This window comes from Lissotriton helveticus, chromosome 1_1 (assembly GCF_964261635.1).
Source record: "Lissotriton helveticus chromosome 1_1, aLisHel1.1, whole genome shotgun sequence".
NCBI lineage: Eukaryota > Metazoa > Chordata > Amphibia > Caudata > Salamandridae > Lissotriton > Lissotriton helveticus.
The window spans coordinates 883,925,213-883,949,086 of NC_136057.1; the positions used below are offsets into that span (position 1 = coordinate 883,925,213).

A 23,874-nucleotide genomic window follows, 5' to 3' on the forward strand; every position below is an offset into this window, starting at 1 on the left:
TGGTTCAGGCCTTTCACGTTTAGGGAGACTACCCTAATGCATTGATTTAGACCCGCTATATGATGTGTGAGGGAGGGGTAATACAGATCAGTGACACAGATCAGTGACTCCCTTAAGTAGGTTAGCCATGAATGATGCCACAACGGAGATAGTATCGTTCCTTTGTATGTGCTTTTATGATACGAGACATATGAGACATAAAACAAAAAACTTCCTCTACTGTAGGGAGCTCCAATCCTTCCAAGAAGGACTGGGACCCGTCTCGTCAAAGCGCAGGCGGCTGGTATAGAGGCTCTCATAAAAGGAACTGAACAGTCCATTGATCCGCTGCTACTCCACCCGCCCAGCAGGGGAGGTCAGTGCCAAAATAGGCACGCAGCGAAGGGCAGGGTTCGCAAGCCAAGCCAACAAGGTACCCACCGTGTCCCGTTCCGCATGCGCACGAGCCACGAATTCCTTACAATCGAAGCAGCAGAGCCGCTCAACACCCCCGGCCACCACCTCTCTCGGAGCCAGTACGTCCTCTCGCGACCCAGTGCCGTCAGAATGAGTCTTCTCAGCCTCACGCAGAGCAAGCTCAGCCGTCTCGACCTCTCGCAGGAGCAGCTTCCTAACCCCTACCCACTTGGCTATACAAACTCCGCGGACCACCACTTTAAAGGTGTCCCACTCTACAGCCGCCGACGAGGCAGTGCCCGCATTCTCGGTGAAATAGCGTTCTACCCCCTCGCCAAGCTCCGCTCGGAATACCGGGTCCTCCCAACATCTCAGGCCGCAACCGCCAGCAAGGAATCCTTGGCCGCTCCGCCGTCCAACAAAAGTTCACTAAAAGGGGGTTATGGTCCGAAATGATGCATGTCAAATATTCGCTGCTATGCGCCAATGAGGCCAGGCCAGCACTACAGAGAAGGGCATCAAGCCTGATATGGAGGTCATGCAGGGCCGAGTAATAGGAATAGTCCCTATCCGTCGGGTGGTGTGCTCGCCAAATGTCGACTAGCCCCCAATTGTCCTGCCAATGGGCGCGAATCCCAGCCGGTTTATTAATCGGGGTCGAGGGCAGCGGAGGATGCGATCTATCTACGGCTACATCAGTAACAGAGTTAAAGTCGCCCCCATCAGGGTGGGCACCGTAAGGTAATCGGCGAGGGCAGAGGTCATCGTTGCCAAGAAAGTTGCTTGCTCCACATTTGGGGCATAAACACTACAAAGAGTCACCTCGCGGCCATATAAAGGGCCCGCACCGCAACATAGCGGCCTCCAGAGTCAATCAAAAGATATAACATTTGGAATGGGACCCCAGCTCTAACCCATATCAACGCCCCACGTGCAAAGGCCGAGTACGAAGTATAATATAGCTGCCCGCGCCACCTACGCTGTAGCGCCTGCCCCTCTGACTTTGTAAGGTGAGTTTCCAGCGAGGAGGCGATCTGTATCCCCCTACGAACTAAATAGGAGTGGATTTTATATCTGCACTGCATAGAGTGCATCCCCCTAACATTCCAGGTTATACACTTAACGTCAGGAGCCGGACCCATAGTGACCTTGTAAAATCCTGCTCGAGGCAGCCCTCATCCTCGGCCGCCAAGCAGGGTCACACACTATCCAATAGGCAACCAGTGACAATACCAGACTAATACTGAGGCACATCAGCAAAAAATCACCCCAACCCCATCCCCAAAACATCCACCCCTCCCATCATACTGCCCCACCCCCCAAGAACAGGCACTAACATAGTGAGACCCATCCAAACCACCCCAACTGCACACATCATGCATAGTCAAGGTAAATTAAACAATACCATCCGGTAGGAGCGCAGCAGGAGCCAAAGACATAACCACAGCGAATACAAATACGCTCTCCCTGCCCACCCCTCAAATCCCCCAAATCGCATCTCCTCCCACCCCGCCATCGTCGTCCCCCCCCCCAGATTCCACTCATTCTTCCGTGCCCGCTGCAATACTTGGCACACACAATACAACCAAACAGCATCTCTCACACACAATCACCCCGCCACGCAATTATCCAAGATCCCCCCATCCAGGCAAAACCCAATACAGTTCAAGTACAATCCCCCGTCCCCCCAAGCTACCCCTCAGCTACTCATACAGGAGTCCATCAGCTGTCCCAGGGGTGGCCGGCGGCAGTCTCTGTTCATCCGATACCGAAGAGTCTCCCTCCGAATGGTCCTTTCCAGTGCCCTGCTCGGATACCTCCGATGTAACTTGCAATAGTTCGCCAGAAATCGCCACTACCGCATCTAGGCCTCCTTTACGCTTTATGGCACTTTGTGAGGTCGATGGTATCCGCAAACTACGCTTGCGGCGCCGCAGTCGCCTCGACCGGCGAAGTTGCGAGTCCCCGGCTAGTTCACGTGCCTCCGCCTCCTGTCCGTCCTTCCCCGCTCTGTACGACTCCAGCCACACCCAGGCCTACTCCGGCGTGTCACATAAGTGAGATTTGCCATCCAACACTATGCGTAGCTTAGCCGGGAAAAATAGAGCGTACTGGATCCCCTCCGCACGCAGTTCCTTCTTCACTGTCTGGAACGACATGCGGCACCGTTGCGTTTCGAATGAGTAGTCTGGAAGCAAAGTGACGTGGCTATTATCCACTTGGAATGGGCTATCGCTGCGAGCCCTACGTAAGAGGAAGTCCCGATCTCTAAAGTGTAGTAAGCGTGCTACTACAGGATGCGGGGGACGGACCTGCAACGGCGGTTTAGCCGGGACCCGGTGCGCCCGCTCCAGGGTATAGAAGCTCGACAGGCCCTCCGGGGCCACAACTGTGCGCAGCCAATCCTCCAGGTAAGCCACCCCTCAATTTTTTCCGGTAGCCCCACCACACGGATGTTATTGCGCCTATTTCTACCTTCCGCCTCCTCCGCACACCGCTCCAACACTGCAATATGGTCCAGGACCCCGGCCATGGTGGCGGTCAGCGCTGATTGGGCAGGGCCGAACTCTTGCAATGTGTCTTCAGTCTGTTTCACGCGGTCCACCAGTTCAGAGTGGTCTGCCCTCAAGAGGCCGAGCCCCGTGGTAACCTGCACAATGTCCTGTTGGAGGGCCGTTCGAGTATCCGTGATGGCCGCCAGTATTTTATCCAAATGCAACTGAAGGCCTGAGCTCAGAGGCAGCTCCTGCTCCGCCTTATGCTCCATGGGAGGGGATTCAGCGTCCGATGGAACTGGGTCTCCCTCCCGTCGACCTCGGGGCTTACCCATGTTGTCCACGAGCAATGTTCTCTAGGTCCGCTTCGCTGGTCTCCTGCCCCCTCAATACAGCCCCGGCGGGTCTCCCCTCTTACTTGCCGCGCTTCAATGACCCGGCCTCAGGGTCTCCCGGTGCTCTCCTCACAGGGCGTTCATTGGTACCCTCGTCAGAGCCGCCCTCACCGCCGCTCTCCTATACACAGGCCCCCACGTAGAGGCCAGGGGTGCACTCGACGCCACCAGCCACGGCACAGGCCAACCCCCCACTAATAGGGGACCTCGCTTCTTCCCGGGTCATATGCCCCTTTCCTCAGGGCCAGCAAGGCATCCGCTCCAGCCCGGCCTACCGTTCAAAGCACTGTGGGGTGGGGCAGGGCCGGGGAGCAGTCCGCCGGTCAACTCAGGGCGCGTCCCAGGGCTATTATCATGTGCAGTCCTTAGGAAGGCGTGCCAGTAGGGCTCCTAAGCAATCCAGTCTCGGGGAGCCCAGCCAGTTTAAGCACTCCCTCCTAACCAGATCACGGGGCCAGTCCAACGGCCCCTCCGCGGCACCCCCCCCCCCCCGTGACCGTGCTCAGGAGCACCCAATGTCAGGGGGCCTCCCACAGCACCTCTGTTCACCTGCGGCGCTGCCTCCACTCCGGTTTCGCACCACCACCGGCACAAGCAAGCCAACGCCAGGTCCGCCGCCGCCCCAGCGGTCCTCCCCCAGGTCCCAGGGGGCCAGCAAAATGTACACCCTCAATCGGGGCCCTCCAGATACGCCAGACAGCCCTCGCAGCCACCGCTCCTTCAGCGCCCCCCAAACTGCGCTTCACTGTTGGCCGCCATCGCCTGCAACAGAATCTTAGTGCTGGCAGTTCAAGAGGTCAGCGCCACTGTGGTCCGCCAGTTGCCGCATCTCCGGGTCGCTCAGGACCCAGTGTACTCCAATTACTAACAAGGCCCCTTCTTCTCTGTGTCCCCCACAGCAGAGTCCAACTCTCGCCAATATCCAAACCGGACCTAGCGGGTCTCACAAGCCAGGGCCTCAGTTTGTGATGGGCGTCCGGGTCACCTGATCCACCTCCTCCGGGCTCCTCTCGACGTGGGACGGGTCTCACCCACCTTCAGAAAGCAGGCCACCGTCTCCTCCAATGCCCACTGGCCTGCACCAATGCTGCCGGGCAAACTCGAGCCCCTCCTCCGCCGTCCTTTGTAAAGCCGAGTCTCACCGCCAGCCGGGGTCTCAGGCCGGGGTAGCAGCCGCCAGCCGTCCGTCACAGCAGTTCCGGGCCGTTGCTGCCGCCCTCTGGTACCCGCACAACGTTGTCTCCGGGTCCACCACTCCCGCAGGGCTACCGCTTGCTCTAGGCACCATCGGCGTAGCTCCTTAACTCATGGCGCGGCCCACTGAATCAGGGCTCAGGCACCTCCGATCGCGGGGTTGGCGCCAATTTGCGTGATCGGGCAGCAGCGCCGCCGGAGTCCATAAGTGCCCAGAATGCCTGCTTACTCCGCGGCAAAGGCCCGCCGCGGCACCCCCGCACCTCAGGGCCCCTTCCACCGTGATTAGTCAGACTCGGGGGGGGGGGGGGGGGGATCGGGAGGTCCCCACCTCAGGATAATCGTAGGGGTTCGGGCACGGAGCTCCGAGCTCACGCTGCCAGTCCCATCGGCACCGTAGCCACGCCCCCACACTTTCTTAGACATATGCATTATGTAAAATCAGTACCAGGGGAGACAACATGGACCAGAGTTAATGACCGTGGTTGGACGTAGTGGGCGAGACTTTGGGAACTGACCTGTCCATTTGTATTTCGCCTTTTTCGTCATGGAATTTAATAAGTGAGACTGGGTAATTGAAGACGTGGGGGATGCCTTGCGAGAAGATCCTGAATCTTGCTGGTGCAATGAATGAGCATTGTAGACCAGCTGCCTTCATCTTAGGTCGAAGGTTTAGGAAACCTTTGCGTGGGTCGACAGTTAGCTTTGAATAGTCCTGTGAGATAAAGATTTTTGAGTCTTTCCAGAGAATGTGATTGTGCTTTCTCATGTGGGTCAGAATAAGTTCTACATGCTGGTAACTTAGAGGTTTGCATACTATGGGACGCAGTGACTTGAGGTTTGGAGGTCTCCAAGTTGGACCCTATGGGCCCTGACAAATTCCAGCTCTTTGTCAAATTTTAAGTTGGTGGCTTGGGTGAACCATTTCTCTAGGAAGGCAATGCATGATTGGGCAGTATCCTCTTCTCCTTCAGGCATGCCAATGATACATAGGTTGCCACGTCTGTTCCTGTCCTCTAATTCAGAGAGATCTTTCGCAAATGAACGGGAGGCAGTATTAAGAGTTTGGATAGATTTTTTCATTATATTTCCGTCGTCTTCCATTTCACTGATCCTGTTGTCTGCCTCTGCAATTCTAGAACTCGTCTCTTTCATGTTATGACGGATAGCTGCTATTTCGTTTTGCATGATGTTGGTGTTTGTTTTGGTGGATTTGGCTAAGTCATGGACATCATCAAGTTTCTTTAAAATCATTTCTTTTGTTAAATTAATGTCCGGTTTCCCTTTTGTTGGTGAGTCAGGATGCGGTGGGTCCACTTTCACTCTTTTAAGAGAATGTTTGCTATCCTTGTCTGCCATTTTAACAGTATCTGTGCTTTCGGGGAGTGTGACACTGATCAAACAGAGCGCAAATAGAACGTAGGTAGATAGGAGTTGATTATACAGGTAATTGAGCCAGATATTGGTACCTCTTGTTGATTTTACTTGATGTCTTGTTGTTACGCAGTTTTGTTGATCTGTTAACTCATGTTGAATTCACTTATTGTGATGTTTCCTTGTTTCGTAATCTTATTTGTAATCTTGTCTAATTGTCTTGTATTGTCTTATTGTCACTTGTTGTATCCAGTAGTATCCTTATTGTATTTTCCTTGTTGCATTTCGCTTAATGTGATATTGTTTCATTTCTGATGTTGTTTCCTTATTTCGTAGTCCTGTTGTCTTGTTGTCGCCTGTGCAGGTCGGGCAGGTTGGACAACTTGTGGTCGCCTGTGCAGATTGATCAACTTTACAGGTTTGTAGGAGAAGGGAATCAGCATATTTCAGTAATGAGCAGTTTAGTTTAGTCTAGGGTAGTCAGGGCAGTCAAACAACCACAATTTTGGAAGCTGATCCCTGGGAAAGGATGATCACCATAGAGCTGAGCATACCCCTCATAAATGTTGATGAATACCCCTCCTAAATGTTAATGAAAATCATACCTGCTGTGTGCTTCTACATGACCTCTGATGTAGGGGTTGAGATTTTGATTCCGATAGGCAGTAATTAGGCTCTTAACGATGTTCACCGTGATACATGCAGCTAAGCAGACACCATCTTAAAGAAAGGCAAAGTCAGGCAGCTAAAATAGGACGCTCGATGGACACTCAATGGACAGGATTGTAGATCAGACCAAAGATGTCAAGATACACACATTAGCCTTGTTCCTTGTCCTTAATAGTGGATGATGTGCCTTTTAGGACGTTGAGTCGAGAATAGAGGAGATGCAGGTGCGCGTTGCTAAGCGGCTGCCATTTTAAGCACAAGCTGTAGGTCGCCGGTAACCTTCAGTGGGAATAATAGTGCCTACTAGGTCGGGAGCCCCGCATAACAGGAGACAATGTGAGTGTATTGAACACTTGATCTTGAACGACAGATTGGTGTGGATTTGTGCACACGCTGCTATCAGGCCGCCATTTTGGGTCCAGGCAAAAGTAGGACTCCGGTCAGCTTCACGCGGAACATTTCACAATATTTACAACGGATTTTAATGTGAGATTAGTCAGGATTGCCAGAGTCCGGGTCGGGAGTGCCGTTGGCGACTGTGTGAGCACTTATTCCTGGAGCAATGGTTGAGACGCGGGTGCAATGTTATGTGGCCGCCATTTCGGGAGCAAGCGCTGAGATGCGAGGCCTCCGGTAAGCTTTTACCCCATGTATTAACACTATGAATGCGAGAGAAAATAACGGTTGGGGGCACCGTATCTATAAGAGAGCCTATGAGCGCTTGCTTTTGGTGCAAAATTGGGGGACAAGCGATGCTTGAGAGCCCCTGAGGATCATGTGGATTGCTGTCCTACCTCCAATGTCGAACCTGGCCTGCTCATAATCCGCCGCTCATAATCTGCCTGAATCCTCTGTATTTCGGAGCGATACACGGTTCATATGGTAATCCGCTGCATTCTTGTTTAGGGCACCACCTTTTCCTCTTAGCTACGTCCCAAAACACTGTCGATATCAGGGGTAGTGTATTCCTCCGGAGTGGAGCTGAACACTCACGGTGCCATCTTCCTCCACATCCAAGCCACGCGAATACGGCATAGATTTATACTCTCTGGATTGGTGCTGGCCAAACGGAGGTTGGTCATACACTAGACGCAACCCGCGGCCCGATGAGCAGTAAATGGCTGGCGGGCCTGCAGGATTGAGGAGTGGTTGAAGAGAGATGTTTGCAAGCTGTGCACATGGATGAGCATGCTCAATGTGAAGTATGGGCTGGTATGTTGACACGCTTGTCAGAAATAGATTAGCTGACACCTACCCTCCCAGTCAGCGCAGGGAATTCAGAGCTGGGCCAAATTTGGAGCCCAAATGAGTGGTTGGGTTCTTGGTGTGCTCCTGAGAGAAAATTATGGTATGCTTGGAGAGCTGAGGCCCTGATTGTGTGCCCCCTCACCTGTCCCTGCAGTTGATCCTTCTGCCCCCCCTTTATCCCTTTAGCCCCCCATTGCTCATCTTGAAATATATTTTCCTTGATCTTCATACACTGTGCTGGGTGGGAGGCTGGGGAATGCCTCCCTACGTAATACACAGCCGCCTTGCTATTGTCATGCTACTGTTACTTTCATGTTTGATTTACATGTATTGATTGTAGTTTTTCCAAAATTGTTCATGCCATACATTTGATTGTTTAATCTTTGTGACCAAGTGGGCTGTGGTGCCAGGCACGGTAGTGTCTCGGGGTTCATGTTGCCGGAGGGAATCTCATGTATATCCTTTTCTATCAAATGCTAATAAAGAAATGTTACAACAACAAAAAACGACCTGGAACTTCTAGCCGATCACTTAGCACTAAAGGCCTATCTCATCTGATAAGCAAGGTCTTTCGTGTCCAGATGAACATTATGACAGCCATGTACTACCTTCAGAACTAGATTGGGACACCCTCTAAACAACTGGCTCTGCTATCCCAGAGCATTAGATGTTTGGCTCTCTGCCACAAAATACTTTTGCTGGTGGAGTACTTTCCGGGGTGGACTACGATTTTGTCGACCTCATCATCAGGATGCCGCAGTAAGTCCACAAGTGGAAACACCACCCGAAAGTCCTTCTTCCTAATTTCACCTATGGGGTTTACCACAGATAGACTTATTCGCAACAGCAGAAAACGCAAAATAGCCAATCTTCCCCTCCAGTTTCCCACAGTACAGGGGAAATGCACTTTGGATGAACGGATCAGGGATATTTGCATACGCTTTTCTGCCTGTTCCCCTTCTTCCATTTGTGGTTTAGAGGCTTCGGCATATTTCCCTCACTGTCAATCTAGTGGCACCCACATGGGCCCGCAAGTCCTGGCTCACAACTCTGTTTAAACTCTCTCAGGTTCCACATGAGAGGCATCGTAATAAGCCAGACCTTCTCACACACAACTTCAGACACCTGAACCCCAGACCCCTCAACTTTGCGATCTGGCTCCTGAAGTCATAGAATTTGGTTTTCTTAATCTTTCACCTGAATGAATGAGCATTCTCAAGTAAACGTGCAGACTTAGCACCCGAGTCTGCTATGTGGCAAAGTGAAAAAGATATGTATGCTGCTGTCACACAAGATACTGATCATTTTAACGCCACAGGACATTGTCTGCTACTTACTCCATTTGCAGGTTTCTGGTCTAGCCTTTACTTCCATACAATTACACCTGGTTGTCGTAGCTGCCTACCTTCAAAATAGACACATTTTTTTTCAGGATACCAGTCAATAAAGCTTTCATGGAGGGCCTCAAGAGGATCATTCCTCCCAGGTCCACCAGCACCCTCATGGAATCTCATTGGACCTCAATTTGAGCCCCTCCGCTCTTGCACCATTCACTCTCTGTCTTGGAAGGTGTAATTTCTAGTTACTATCACCTCTCTCAGGTGTATCAGTGAACTATAGGCATTAACCCTGGAAGAACATTTCTTCTAAGTAAATAGGGATAGGGTTGTCCTCTGCACCAATCCCAAACTCCTACCTAAAGAAGTATCTCATTTCCACTTTAAACATTCCAATGACCTTCTTGGCTTTTTCCACAACCTGATTCAGTTGCAGAACTGGCTTTCCATGCTTTGAATCTAAAACAAGCCTTCATGTACTATGTTGACAGAACCGGGCCATTTTGGAAGGCAAAACAACTTTTTGTTGCTTTCTCCAAACCCTACAAAGACAAGTCTCTATACAAGTCAGATATTGCCAGAAGGATCGTTAAGTGTATCCAGACATTATGAGCTAAATCTAAGAGGACTATGCCCACTCCTCCTAGGGCACACTGTACTTGCAAGATAGAAGCACCTATGGCCATCCTGGGGAACATCCCAATAGCTGACGCATGCAAAGCAGCTACCTGGTCTACTCCACACACTTTCACGAAACACTACTGTGTGGAAGTTCTAGCCCGCCAACAAGCTAATGTAGGACATGCAGTTCTCTGTACAATTCTTCAATCTTCTGCAACACCCACAGGCTAGCCACTGTGTTTTTGAGAGTACTGCTGTACAGTCTATTCACGGTACAAAAGGGGGGTGGTGATGGACGGAGCATCTGAACCAATCAAACACTCACACCCAGTCAAAAGATCTGGGTTTGATCCATCACCGTTCTTTAGCCCACTCTGCCATCCCAGTTCAGACATGGCTATATGCAAATCAGTCTGACCCTGTGCCTCATGGGAACAGTCCAGCCCGAACTGCCAAGCCATGCCTTCCCTGGACCGGAAACAAGCTTCCGAGGACCGGTTTCTGGCATTACAGCCGTCTTCAGCCCGGCTTGCTTGAATCCAGTGGCAAAGTGAGCAAGGGACTCACGTCTGAGCATACCCTGCCACACTTATGGTGGCCAAAGCGGTACAAAAGAGAGTGGTGATGGACGGAGCATCTGAACCAATCAAACACTCACACCCAGTCAAAAGATCTGGGTTTGATCCATCACCGTTCTTTAGCCCACCTTGCCACCCCAGTTCAGACATGGCTATATGCAAATCAGTCTGACCCTGTGCCTCATGGGAACAGTCCAGCCTGAACTGCCAAGCCATGCCTTCCCTGGACCGGAAACAAGCTTCCGAGGACCGGTTTCTGGCATTACAGCAGTCTTCAGCCCGGCTTGCTTGAATCCAGTGGCAAAGTGAGCAAGGGACTCACGTCTGAGCGTACCCTGCCCACTTATTGCGGCCAAAGCGGTACAAAAGGGGGTGGTGATGGACGGAGCATCTGAACCAATCAAACACTCACACCCAGTCAAAAGATCTGGGTTTGATCCATCACCGTTCTTTAGCCCACTCTGCCATCCCAGTTCAGACATGGCTATATGCAAATCAGTCTGACCCTGTGCCTCATGGGAACAGTCCAGCCCGAACTGCCAAGCCATGCCTTCCCTGGACCGGAAACAAGCTTCCGAGGACCGGTTTCTGGCATTACTGCCCTCTTCAGCCCGGCTTGCTTGAATCCAGTGGCAAAGTGAGCAAGAGACTCACGTCTGAGCATACCCTGCCACACTTATGGTGGCCAAAGCGGTACAAAAGAGAGTGGTGATGGACGGAGCATCTGAACCAATCAAACACTCACACCCAGTGAAAAGATCTGGGTTTGATCCATCACCGTTCTTTAGCCCACCTTGCCACCCCAGTTCAGACATGGCTATATGCAAATCAGTCTGACCCTGTGCCTCATGGGAACAGTCCAGCCTGAACTGCCAAGCCATGCCTTCCCTGGACCGGAAACAAGCTTCCGAGGACCGGTTTCTGGCATTACAGCCGTCTTCAGCCCGGCTTGCTTGAATCCAGTGGCAAAGTGAGCAAGGGACTCACGTCTGAGCATACCCTGCCACACTTATGGCGGCCAAAGCGGTACAAAAGGGGGTGGTGATGGACGGAGCATCTGAACCAATCAAACACTCACACCCAGTCAAAAGATCTGGGTTTGATCCATCACCGTTCTTTAGCCCACTCTATTCACAGCATACGTATCTACAGCCACACATGCATCGAACTTAAAATGTTACTTACCCTGTAAGCATCTGTTCGTGGCTTGTAGTTTTGCAGATTTACATGCACCCAGCTCTTCCCCGGGCACCTGTGATCGTTGCAGTATCTCTCACTATCTCTTTTTCCCTCTTAAGAATTGACATCTCTGTAGTAATCGCTTCACATTCCATCCTAACCTCTGTACTGGGAAACAACCCAGCAATGGAGTCAATGACCATGCCCATTTTCACCAAGAGGAGGAGTCCGAATGCCTCGTAACGCGAAAGACTTTGAATAAAAACAACTTGCACACATCCGGGCACAACGCTAGATGGCAGGATTATGCACAGCAGATGCTTACCAGGTATGTAACATTTTCCTTGTTATTTTCCTTATAGCACAGTTTTACAGCTAATTTTTATGATCTTTCCAAATAAGAAAATCAAGTGCTTTTCATCCATTGTCGTTTGGATGAAAAGGCAGATTGAATTGTTTTGGATCACTGCAACTCAGAGGTAATAGAAAGGAATTCCTTTGAAATATTATGTACCTGCCTTTTGTAGTTGACAAAGTTTCTGGGGCTGGGCGAATATTAAATCTTCCATCCCTTCTCTGCTTGTCAAGCTTGATTATCCTGAGCTCACAGGAGAACCAGAGGTTGGTGTTTGCATGGCTGAAAAACATTCCTTTTCTGTTTTTCTATATGTAACTTCAACCACTTTAAATATGTCTCAGTCCATCGTCTACACATAAATAAATACAAATTCTCCTTCCCACTGCTTTGACTTAGATTTGAATGGGACCGAATTTTACTCATTTGTTTTAGAATCTGTGTTAAAATGAAGTAGTATATTGTCTTCTTCAGCAAAATGTATGTTTGGAGGGACCAAATAACGGAGCAGTAATGCCTCCTTGTAATTGCCTTGGTGTTAAATAGCCTGTGTAGTTGCCATTTTTCGCAATACTCCAAATTGTCTCAACCTATAATAGTTGCAAAATATGTATTTGTTTGTTGAGACTATTTATCTTGAGGAATGCTCTGAATTGGTTAAAAAAAAAAAGCAACCACAATTGTGCATTAACTTTATAAAGGTTTCCTAGTGCAAGATTCTGTGCTTGTTTTGTCTTTTTATTTGTCTATAATACTTTTACTTATATTTTAGGTACTGTCCAAATTGTAAGGAGCATCAGCAGGCAACTAAAAAGCTTGATCTCTGGTCTTTACCTCCAGTGCTTGTGGTCCACTTGAAACGCTTTTCCTACAGCCGATATATGAGAGATAAATTGGACACCTTAGTTGATTTCCCCATACTGTAAGAAGAAATTACATGCATGCAGTAATTAATGTCTAATCTGCAACGTTTTAAAAAAAAATATTTGATAATATTAAATTGGCGTGGAGTTTGTTGTCATTTAAGCACAATGTAACAGTTGTTGAAAGAGTGCCTTCCTCCATGTACACTGTTTAAAATATGAGGTGGGGGAGAGTGGAGGAGCAAAGAGCTATCCTCTAAGAAGGCAATGCACTAAGGTGGTTTAGTAGCCTTGCCATCAGTCTTTCAGTGTCCGACCATACTCCCCTATCATCCAACATTCAACTCACAACTTGAGAAAAAGATATGCTCTGGATAGTCATTGAAAGAAAGTAAACTATTCTTATCCTATTACCGCACTCTTGAGCGGGGCTGACGTCTGTAGACCATCATAGCGGTTTAAGCGCTGAGTGAGGTTGTAAATAAAGAATGGAATAAATGACCTGCTTTAAGAAAATTGATGCATCTACTTGATGTGAGGAGATCTGGTATTTGATGGGCAGCTAAACATTAGGACTGAAGTAGGCCTGGGCGGTAAATTCCGTTCCGTTCGTGGAATTTGGGTAATTTCGCGTTCCGCGGAGAACGCCAAATTGCCCAAAATTCTGCGTGTCGCGATTTCGCAATTTTTTTTGCTTGTTTGTGTTCTCAAATGCGTGTTCGCGAGATATTTCTCCCCGAGCACGCAAACCGTAAAAAAGCTTGGTGAATAAGCAATTCTGCTTGTTTGCAGAATTTCTGCGTGTTCGCAGAGATTTTTTACTGTTTCGCGGAGATTTGCGTAACGCGATTACGCAAATTCCGCCCACCCCTAGACTGAAGTAGAGCTAGAGTAATGGGAGACAAGGACGTGGCCTGCTGCCTGAAGCTGTCAGATCCACATGACAAGCCACTCCCAGATACTGCAATGATGGTCCTCTCCGATCTTTGTGGTGCCACGAGATGGAGAGTTTCACAGGTGGAAGGGCCTGGAAGGATCGACTCGCCTTGTGCCAGCCAGTGTATGGCTGTCATAGGATTTAAACACAGTGACTGCCGCTTGGAGGTAGCGCTAAGTTCTGGCAGGTGGTGACCCTTCAATGCAACTTAATTCTAATTGGCAAACCCCTTTCAGTTGTTGTAATAAAAACACTGAACTGCTCATTTCTGTGCCCTCTTCCTTGATATTGATGGGAAAACACTGAAAAAAGTCATATTTAGTTGGCGGAGGGAGGCATATGGCAGTTTGACATGCTTCTTGACAGACTACCCTGGATGAAGATTGTACTAGCCAAGGGGAGTTTACATGAACAGAAGCTGGCACTGGAAACATTCAAGTGAGATATTACAGCCTGGATAGAACTTCCTTGAAGAGTGGGCTTGTGTAGTTCCATTAGCACACATCTGGGATAGGTGACTCACGGTGGCAGCCATATAGAAGGCTCAGAACTAAAAATGATGGACATGTGCATTAATTAACAGCAAAGGACAAACTGACTATAAACTATTTTATGGGGCCCATTCGAAGCAGATGGAGAAAATTAGGGGGTGTAATTCACAGAAACACCCTGGGAGGTTAGTGATACCTGATTACAAGGTCTAGGCTTATCACGGACTGTGATGGGTAATGGCTATAGTATCACTTTGGAGTAAAAGCTCAGGGGCTTTGCAGGCTGCTTGATCCCCAATCAATATTTGGGATTCTTTTTTCCCATGTACTGTAAGGGCATTGAGTACACTGCGGCTGAAATGGGCAGTGGGGCTCAGTATCACTCTAATATCCCTTCAGAGGCAAAGCACTGTGCAAAGATGCATTTCAAGAGTGCAGAAGAGCATGGCACTCCAAAAAGCAAAGGTGACTTGGAGATTAAATCATTGCTGTTGAGCATGGGATGAAGACTACAAACTATAGATGGAAAAACCAATATATTTAAAAGAGACTGTAGTAGGCATCAGACTGGATCTGGAAAAATTTTACGTTGCAGTACCCCTGCGAGTCGGTAGGTAGCGCCGGTCGACTCCGCATTCGTTGTAGTGGTTGCCGGGATGACGTCGCTGTGTCTACTTAAACGCCGCCCCTGCGGGCTGACGTCCGTTCTTTTTTTTTCGGCGCCAGCCAGCGCAGATCCGGAGAGAGCCTTAGTCACTTTTTTACTAACTCTTTTTCGACTTTTGTCGATATATTTTTGAGTCTTCGACTCTCGGTGCACGATAGAAGTCCAGTCGTCAGCCCGGTTTCAAGCCCTATGACTCTTGTCATAAGTGTGTCTCTGGAGCGCGACCAAGGACGAAGTCGTGCTTCGACTGCCGGGTCCTGAACCCGAAGTGTTTGCGGGAGCGGTCCCCAAAGCTTTTGGAGGCCCGGCAGTCCTCTCCGTGCCGTTAGAGATCCGGGTCGAGGGGAAGGTCGCTGGACCGGTCGCAGAGTCACCACCATTCGTCCTCGAAGTCTTCGCACTCCTCGGGTAAGTCGAAGCACAAGAAGAAGACGAAGAAGCATCGTCGCTCTTCGCCTTCTCGTCGGCAGACATGACGTGGGACCCTGAGTGTCTTTGCTCTCCAGCTCATTCCTTGGAGCCCGCTGGGACGGCTCCGTGCTTCACTCCTTTTCCTGAAGTTTCCCTTGCACAGCTTTGTGCATTTTACAAAGCGCTGCACAGAATCTTTGGGCAGCCCGACTCCGCAGGAGCGTCTTCGGGCCCCACAGACTCTGCTGGGTGACCTTGGCCTTCCATGCCAGAGGCTCTGGCCTCGGCACCGCAGGGTCCCCAAGCATCCAGGCCTGGATCCAGATCGGCACCGGTCGACCTCACGGTACCTTCCCCGGCACCGATTCCAGTGACGGATGCCCCTGACATCGGTTGTGCCCCCAACCAGCGTCAACCCCAGCCTCACCCCTGATTTGGACACGGCGCCGGACTGACGTCGGTACTAGCACCAGAGGGTACTTTTGTACCGCTGTTCATCCCTGGTGTTCCCTATCGCCCTAAATGGCAGCCAGAGGAGGAGGACTGGGGGGGGGGTCTGTTAACCCTCTAGCATACCAACTTGAGGAGCCAGACTGGCGAGAGGAGGTGGGTGATGCCTGTGGTCTGGATACCTCCCCAGACCTTGGTATGCTTTCTCCCCCTACTGTGCCTACAGAGGAGGAACCTCCTGACTGAGGTGCTTCAACCGTCAGCAGCCTCTTCGGAGCCCCTGCTACCTTTTAATGAGGCTGTCACTGACATCCATCTGGGCACTTGGTCCCAGCACAGGGGCTCCTGTGGACAGGATGATTGCCTGACGCCACCGCCCAGCCAACCCACTTTTCCTCTCCCAACACCCCACCCCTGAGAGCTTGGTGGTCCAAGCCTCATACTCAAAAGGCGCATTCCCTACTGCTCCCAAAGATCCAAGATGCTGGACCATCTTGGGAAGAAGATGTTTTCTTCTGCCAGCTTAGGGCTGTGGTCGGTGAACACCGCATGTCTCTTAGGCCGTTGTACACACACGGTGTGGGATACTGTTGCGGAAGTGCTGCCACAGTGCCTGGAGGAGGCCCGGGCCGTGCTGACTGCACTCTTCCTGAGGGTCGAGACGCAGCTAAGTTCACCATCCGGTGTGGGCTGGATACCGCCGACACGCTGGCTAGGACGGTTTCCACGTCAGTAGCCCTGAGGCGCTAAGCCTGGCTGAGAACATCTGGCTTCTCTGGCAATGCCCTTTGATGGCCGTTGGCTGTTTGGTGACAAGGCCGATAACGCGCTCGAGTGCTTCAAGGACCCTAGGGCCACGGGCAGATCCTTGGGCCTCGCAGCAACTTCTCGCCCCATGCAGTCTGCTTTTCGCCTTCGTCTTCCTGGTACCCTAGAAGGACAAAGGCATGCATCCTATCTTAGATTTCAGGGACATCAACTGTATCCTCCGGAAGGAGAAGTTCAAAATGTTTACCTTGGCTCAGGTCCTGTCTGCCCTCGATACTGGAAACTGGATGGTAGCGTTGGACTTGCAGGATGCTTATTTTCACATCCCAGTCATGCCTTCCCACCGGCGTTACCTACGGTTCACAGTAGGCCACAAGCATTTTCAGTTTACCATGCTCCTCTTGGGCCTTACCAGCGCCACTCGGGTGTTCTGGAAAGTGATGTGGTGGTTGCAGCTCATCTGCGCATATCAGGGGTTCCAGTCTTTTCCTATCTTGACGACTGGCTGTTGAAGGCGGGCTCACCCCAGGCTGTCGTCTCCACCTCCAAACTATGGCGGACCTCCTGCATTCGCTGGGGTTCAATGTCAACGTGCCAAAGTCGCACCTGATTTCCTCTCAGAAGCTCCTTTTCATCGGAGCAGTTCTGGATACAGCGCAGTTTCCTGCTTATTCTCCCGAGCAGCGAGTCTGGGATATTCGGGCTTTGATACCGATGTTTCACCCTCTATCCTGGATTTCAGTGAGAAGGACTCTGAGGCTGCTGGGCCTCATGGCCTCCTGCATCCTGCTGGTAGATCATGCCAGATGGCATATGCGGGCTCTGCAGTGGGACCTGAAGTTCCAGTGGGCGCAGCATCAGGGCAATCTTTCCGATGTTGTCCACATCTCAGAGGGGACTGCGAGTCAGTTGCAGTGGTGGCTCACGAACCAAGATTGGGTCGGCGGCAGATCCCCCTTTCCCCCCCCCCCTCATTCCCCATCCAGAGTTCATAGTGGTGACGGATGCGTCAATCCTGGGATGGAGCGGTCACAGGGGAGAGGCGAAGATCACAGGTCTCTGGTCTTGTTGTATAGCTCCTATATATCCTTATATCGTGTTAAGTTAGCATAGGTACATTTGAGATTTAAACGCCATTTTTCCTTTCTTGCAACTTCTGCACACGACCCTTAATTGTTGACTTAGCTTTCAACCTAGTGGTTTGCCGTGGTGTATGTGAGAATAATATGTTATTGCTCTGATATCAGTTTTGTTTAATAAACCATGTCTGCACGGAGAGTGCTGAAGTTTCAGGAGCAACACGATATGGTATTGTTATGAGGTCTGATCTCCACGCCTTCATAGTCATAACACAAGTGCAGCCTTTGCCAACTTGGGCTTGAGGCGGGATTGATATTGCTTTGCACGAGAATTGTTAACACACTTGATGCGGTGCACATGCAGAGAGAGCTGGTGTATGCTGATGTGATTCCTTCATGCTAGGACACTAAGGTATGGGCCCGCCCTAAAACAACCCAAAGAGACCTTCTTAGCTAATAATATAATATATGTGTTAGGGAGGGTGAGATATAAGTGTTGTTAACTCTTATTCATTACAGCATGTTAACATGCTGTCACCATTCGCTTTTTATGTCTTAGTAACTATGCTGATAATTTTGCTACTGATAATAAGTATACTTGTATTATCTAAGATACTGCGCCTGAGAAGACGGCATTAGTAAATAAACATTTCAAATGCACATGTGTCTTCTTTACTCCATGTTCTGGTTTGTAATGATAATATAACGAAAGAGTGTTCATGAGTCCCACGTACCCTGAGGTACTGTAAGTTCATGTTCTGGTTTGTCTAAACATTGGAAGTTTGATATGTCCAATGAGACACTGTAGCTAGCTCGGTAAGGGGTGAGTTGGTTGCTAAGGTAAGTTTTGGGACACCCTAATTTGCCGAGGTTCCACTCCTCTGTGCACAGTTCTGTGTGAGTACAGAAACCCTGCAACATGGCGCCCAACGGTTTCGGTGGTCTTATATCATGACACTCGAGTAGTTTATCGTTCATGCCTTAACCCCTTCACATCCGTTTCCGGAAAACGGGGTGTCGGTGAAACCTATCTATTTTTTGAAATAGGTCTTTATTCAAGCTTGATTCTTTCTTAAACGGTTTCTTTGAATTACTACCCAGTTGTGCTACAAAGTATTCTTTGTGTTTTCCTGTTTCCAGTGTTGTCATGGCGGCGGTGGCTATTGCGCAGCATAGTCGCGTAGCGGTACGCAACCATCTTCAGACGTACCAGGTCCCAGTAGATGGGATGGCTGTGATTTTCGTGGTATGTGCAGATCCGGCGTTTCCTTACGAGTTGTTTTACTCTTGGGTTACGTTTCCGGCTGTGGACGCTAATTCTGGTTTGTTCCACTCCTACACCGCCTCGGTTGTCCCGGCTGAGTATACGCCGTACAGGGCATTGGAAATACCTATTGATCATTGGCAGCATCGAGTTTGGTTTGATGGCGCCCTCCCCCACTCTTTGTCCGCAGCGAGGTTAGGTCCGCTCTCAATTCCAGGTACGAATTGGCCTGCGTTGGGTGGCTTTACCCCGCACCCGAATCACGGGGCTTGTACCCTAGCAGAAATTCGCAGGCTACATGTTGTTTCCATTTCCGTGATTCGTGCTTTAGTGCAATACATCGGTCGACATCTTCCTGGTGGTCCCCAGGGGGGTGCAGCCGCTCCCGTGGATCGAGGCGGAATGCGTCTCAATCCAGTGATGGTTAATTCGGTTTTTGGTGCGCGTCCAGTTGACAACGATGACTTCCCATTCTGGCTAGCAGAGAAGTTTGATCAACTGGGGGCGGTTTTTCCGAATTCTACTCCTGCTGATAAACATAGAATGTTAACGATTACTCTACCGAAGGATATAACTCCTGAACTTGTTGACTGTGAAAGCTGGGGAAAAACATTTGCGGCAGTTTATACAAGGTGCTTCGGCACCCCGTCTATGACTGCCCTGCCTGAAATCATTAGACGTGTTCAGAATGATCACGGTCCTGAGGCAGCGGTTGAATTGGGTATGCGCCTGTGTGGTTCTTTTGAGATTGTAAGTGATCTCATTCTCTCCAATGTTAAAGGAGATGCAGTTAAATTTCAGGTGTCGAATGCTTTGGCTGCTCTGCCCGATGCCGACAAACCCCGCCAGTTAGCAAAGATTGTGGTGGCCGCTTATAAGACAATTGGCCGCACAAGTAGAGGTCTGAAATATTTTCCAGTAAAGGAGAAAAAACAACCTCAGGGACAATCTGCAGTGACAGATGTCCAGCCCAAGTCCAAAAAACAAAATTGGCCTAAGAAACAGACACAGGGGAAGAAGAATACACAGACTCAGGATTCTTTTCCTGCAGTACAAGCACCTGCGCCGACAGAAAAAGTTTATGATTTGCGCGATCGCGCGATGATTAAATCACCTGATCGATTTCAGGGTTCTGATCAACGCTCTCCTCGTTCCTTTCAGGAAACATCGGCCCCGAAGACCGGTGGAGGAGGAGGGGGTGGACGTGGACGTGGTGGCCAACAAGGACGTGGTCAGTCCCGCCAGACGGACGGCGCAGTGAAGCAGGAGGATTCTACGCCTAAGCGTCCGCAGTTTGCGAAAAAGAAAGTCGCAGCCTTAACAGCGCATAGATATGCCACAGATAGTGAGAACGCGGCTTCGGAATCTGACGTGGGCTCTGACCTTGCTGGACAGCGCGGCGGAGATTACCATAGTCAGAGAGGCGCTCCGTCCACTACTGAGGGTGACAGCGACTGAAGTGTTTGTTGTAATAGAAACAGCCGATACGAGATTAGCTCCCCCTGAAAGACTTTTTGAAATTGTCCTGCTAATTGAAGGTGACATACAGCGTACTGTCAGAGGGGTGTTTTGGGAGAACCTTTCGTCTACGTACGACATTTTGCTTTCCGAGGCTGACTGGCCCCCACCTTTTGTGCTCGCAGCTCCGCGAGGGGAGGAGGTGATCCTTCCCAGTTTCGCGCACACTGTCTCGACTGAGCATGCGCAGCATTTTGCAGAAGAGTGGGCTCGGGCTCTTGCACCGGCTCTCTACCGCAACCAATGTGGTTGGGACAAATTGTCCCCTTGCCACGAAATTCCTTTGCGGTCTGAGCCGCAGCCTCAGCCTCAATATCCCATACGGCGTGAAGCTAAAGCAGCCGTCGCAGAAATCCTTGAACAATTGGAATATCAGGGAGTTATTGAAACGTGTGTGTCACCAATGAATAATCCCCTTTTTACTGTGACCAAACCTGACGGGTCATATCGTTTGGTATTGGATTACCGGCATTTGAACTCGCATTGCCGTAACTGTGCAGTACAGAATACTCACGGCTCTGCCCTAGTTGATAGTCTAGTGCGTAAGCGTTTCAAGACAACGCTTGACATTTCCAATGGTTTTTATGCCCACAGACTGGATGACTTTAGCTCCCAGTGGACAAGTTTTACGTCCGCTGGGGTGCAAAAACGCTTCCGGCGACTCCCAATGGGCTACAAAAATAGTCCTGGAGTCTTCACCTCCAGAATAGTCACTCTGTTGGAGGGAATCGATCCAGATGCATGTTCTTATGTAGATGATATTTATCTCACAGACGACGAGATTTGGATGCATCTGTGTCGAGTGAATTCCATAATTTGTACCTTTGCTGATATGGGTTACAAATTTAATTTTGCAAAATCGCACATTGCAGAACACACGGTGTTGTTCCTCGGCTATGAGCTGAACAATGAAGGTAGAGGTTTGGCTCCTCACTTCTTGGAGAAATGCGCACAATTGCGCGCTCCTACAACATTGAAAAAATTACAGTCTTTGCTGGGTTTTTTGAATTTCGGCAGAACTTACATTCCGGAATATGCCCAGCGTATCAAGCCTTTGTATGCTTTGATACAACCAACTTTCTCAAAATCATGCTGGCTGCCTGAGCATTCAGCCATTTTGCAATCCTTGCAGGCTGATCTGCTCGCTTCTAAATATTTACTGACTCGTGATAACCACACCAACCTGGTAATAAGAATAATTCCTGGGACGGTGGGTTTCACATACCTCACTTTTAATGAAGGTGACACAGTACCTATTGCTTACAAGTCACACTTGTACACTTCGGCTGAGTTGCGGTTTCCCACAGTGGAAAAGGTTTTAACTGCTGTACAGATGGCAATTCTTAAGGAACGAGCACTGTCTCAGGGGAAACGCATGCTAGTGGTAACACCCTGTCCTCACTTGGAGGCAGTCACGAAAGCCAGTGTACCAAATTCAAAAGCTTTGCACCCTCGGTGGATTCAGTGGGCTGCGTCATTGTCATCCACGGATGTCATGTTTATTTTTGACGCCTCCTTACGGTCGCAAGAGTACTTGCAGTATGAATTCGTTCATCCTGCTCCTCTGGCTATGCGACCTTTGGAGGACTTCCATTGCATCATTTACACTGATGGGTCGGCGCAGGTTGCGCATGGCTCTAAACATGCCTACGTTTCCGCATGCGCCATTGTGGTCGGTGCTATGTTGAATGATGAGTTCATTTCCAGGGAAGTGCACACGATGCCCCTGGGCGATTGCACCGCACAATTGGCAGAGCTTCGTGCTCTATTACTAGCGTTAGAGTACGCGGATCCAAGTGTTACAACTCTGATTGTAAGTGATTCTTACTACTGTGTCCAGTCTTACAATGAAAACTTGTTCTTTTGGATTCAAAATGATTTTCATGATTCCAAGGGTAGCACAATAAAACATAAAATGATCTGGGTTCGAGTGGCAGAGCTTAAGGCTAAGTTGCCACTCGTTTTTGTTATTCATACTCTCGGTCATCAGCGCGTAGGAGTACACGCTGTTGGCAACTCGCTTGCTGATGAAGCAGCGAAATCAGCAGTATCTACATACTTAGTTGCAGCAGTTACTAGGTCTCAAACCAAGATTGATAGCGACATCTTGGCAGCGATTGCTGCCTCTGAGAAGGGAAGTAAACATCCTGCGGGATTCCCTTCGAAGTATAAATACCACTTAAGTCCCGAAAAGGTTCCTTTTGTGACAATTCCTGATGTTGGGGAACGGCTGATTCCCAACTCGGATCGCAGAGCAGACTTGATTACAGCGGCTCATGAGGGTGTTGCGTCTGCGCATGCGGGCGTCTCGGCCACTGTAACGCAATTACAACTACGTTTCTGGTGGCGGGGACTGTACAAACAGACGCGTGATTATGTCCTTCTTTGTGACATATGCCAGCAGATTAAACCTTCAACTGCTACGCGTCCGCCACAGACTCAGTTGTACATTTCTAATAAACCGCTAGGTTGTGTTTATTTAGATCACTGCGGTCCTTTTTCATCTGATACTGCATATAAGTACATCTTAGTAGCAGTTGACTCATGCACACGCTTTGTGTGGGTATGGCCACATCGCAGCGCTGATTCACGGACTGTCATTAGAGATTTGCGTATCTTTATAGGGATTTTTGCCTGTGGTACCTTCCATTCGGATCAGGGTCCGGCTTTCGCCTCTAAGGCGTATAAGGATGCCATGACTTCGATGGGGGTCCAAGTCAAGTTTTCGTCACCCTACAGACCTGAGGGTAATAGTGTAGTTGAACGAATGAACCGTGATTTAAAGCAATCTTTGACAGCCCGAGTTATAGGCACTGGCAGAAACTGGCTGGCTCACCTCTATGGCGTGCAGCGTGCTCTTAATAATCTCCCTAGAAGGTCTCTGGGTGGGCGGACCCCATACGAAATGCTCTTTGGCATCAAGATGTACGTCCCTGACCTTGACGGTCTAGACTCTGTGGTTCGCGCCACTTCCTTTGACGCAGATGAACATTGCAATGTTTTACAGAATCTACAAAAGACCAGAGACAGTCTTGCAAAGGAACATTTGCCCTCCACATCGGATGATGCGTTGCAGATCCCGGTAGTTGGCTGGCTACCCCAAGTTGGAGAACTGGTTCGAGAGAAGATCGACAACAAGAAAGAGTTTGGTCCCTCCTATCGAGCTCCAGTCCCAGTGCTTGGAGTGAAGGGCACAAGAACAGTCATTTTACCACCACTTCCAGGTCGTAAGGAAAACAGGTTTATTTCTATTGACAATGTCAAGATACACAGAGTGGCCGATTCTTCTTAGCATGACACCAGCTGTTTCCTGTCCTTCCATTGTGAGAAATTCAATTATGCCCACTGCTTCTAATATTGAACCTGAAGTGGCCATTGAATTACCTGCTGTTTCCAGTCCATTATTACATAATTTACCCGGAACTAACGTTGATGAGTTGGACTATACATACCCCACTGATTTGTCCATGCCTGACCTGCAAGCTCGTTTAGCCACGGAATCCAGATTTTCATTTGACTCTGCTTCCTTTGCCTCGAAAAAACCCTCTCAAATTGCAGTATATGCTAGCCTGTTTAAAAAACATT

The 23,874-nt window shown here is 49.6% G+C and overlaps 1 protein-coding gene across 8 annotated transcripts in view; it reads left to right on the forward strand.

The window, feature by feature from the left end:
* Window positions 1-23,874, forward strand: part of USP15 (ubiquitin specific peptidase 15) — an 814,317-nt gene that overhangs the window by 602,966 nt on the left and 187,477 nt on the right. For all 8 annotated transcript variants that reach the window (XM_078675644.1, XM_078675586.1, XM_078675595.1 and 5 more), the window contains one exon: window positions 12,614-12,763. In XM_078675644.1, coding sequence (XP_078531770.1) covers window positions 12,614-12,763 — 150 coding nt within the window. The remainder of the gene's footprint in view (window positions 1-12,613; window positions 12,764-23,874) is intronic.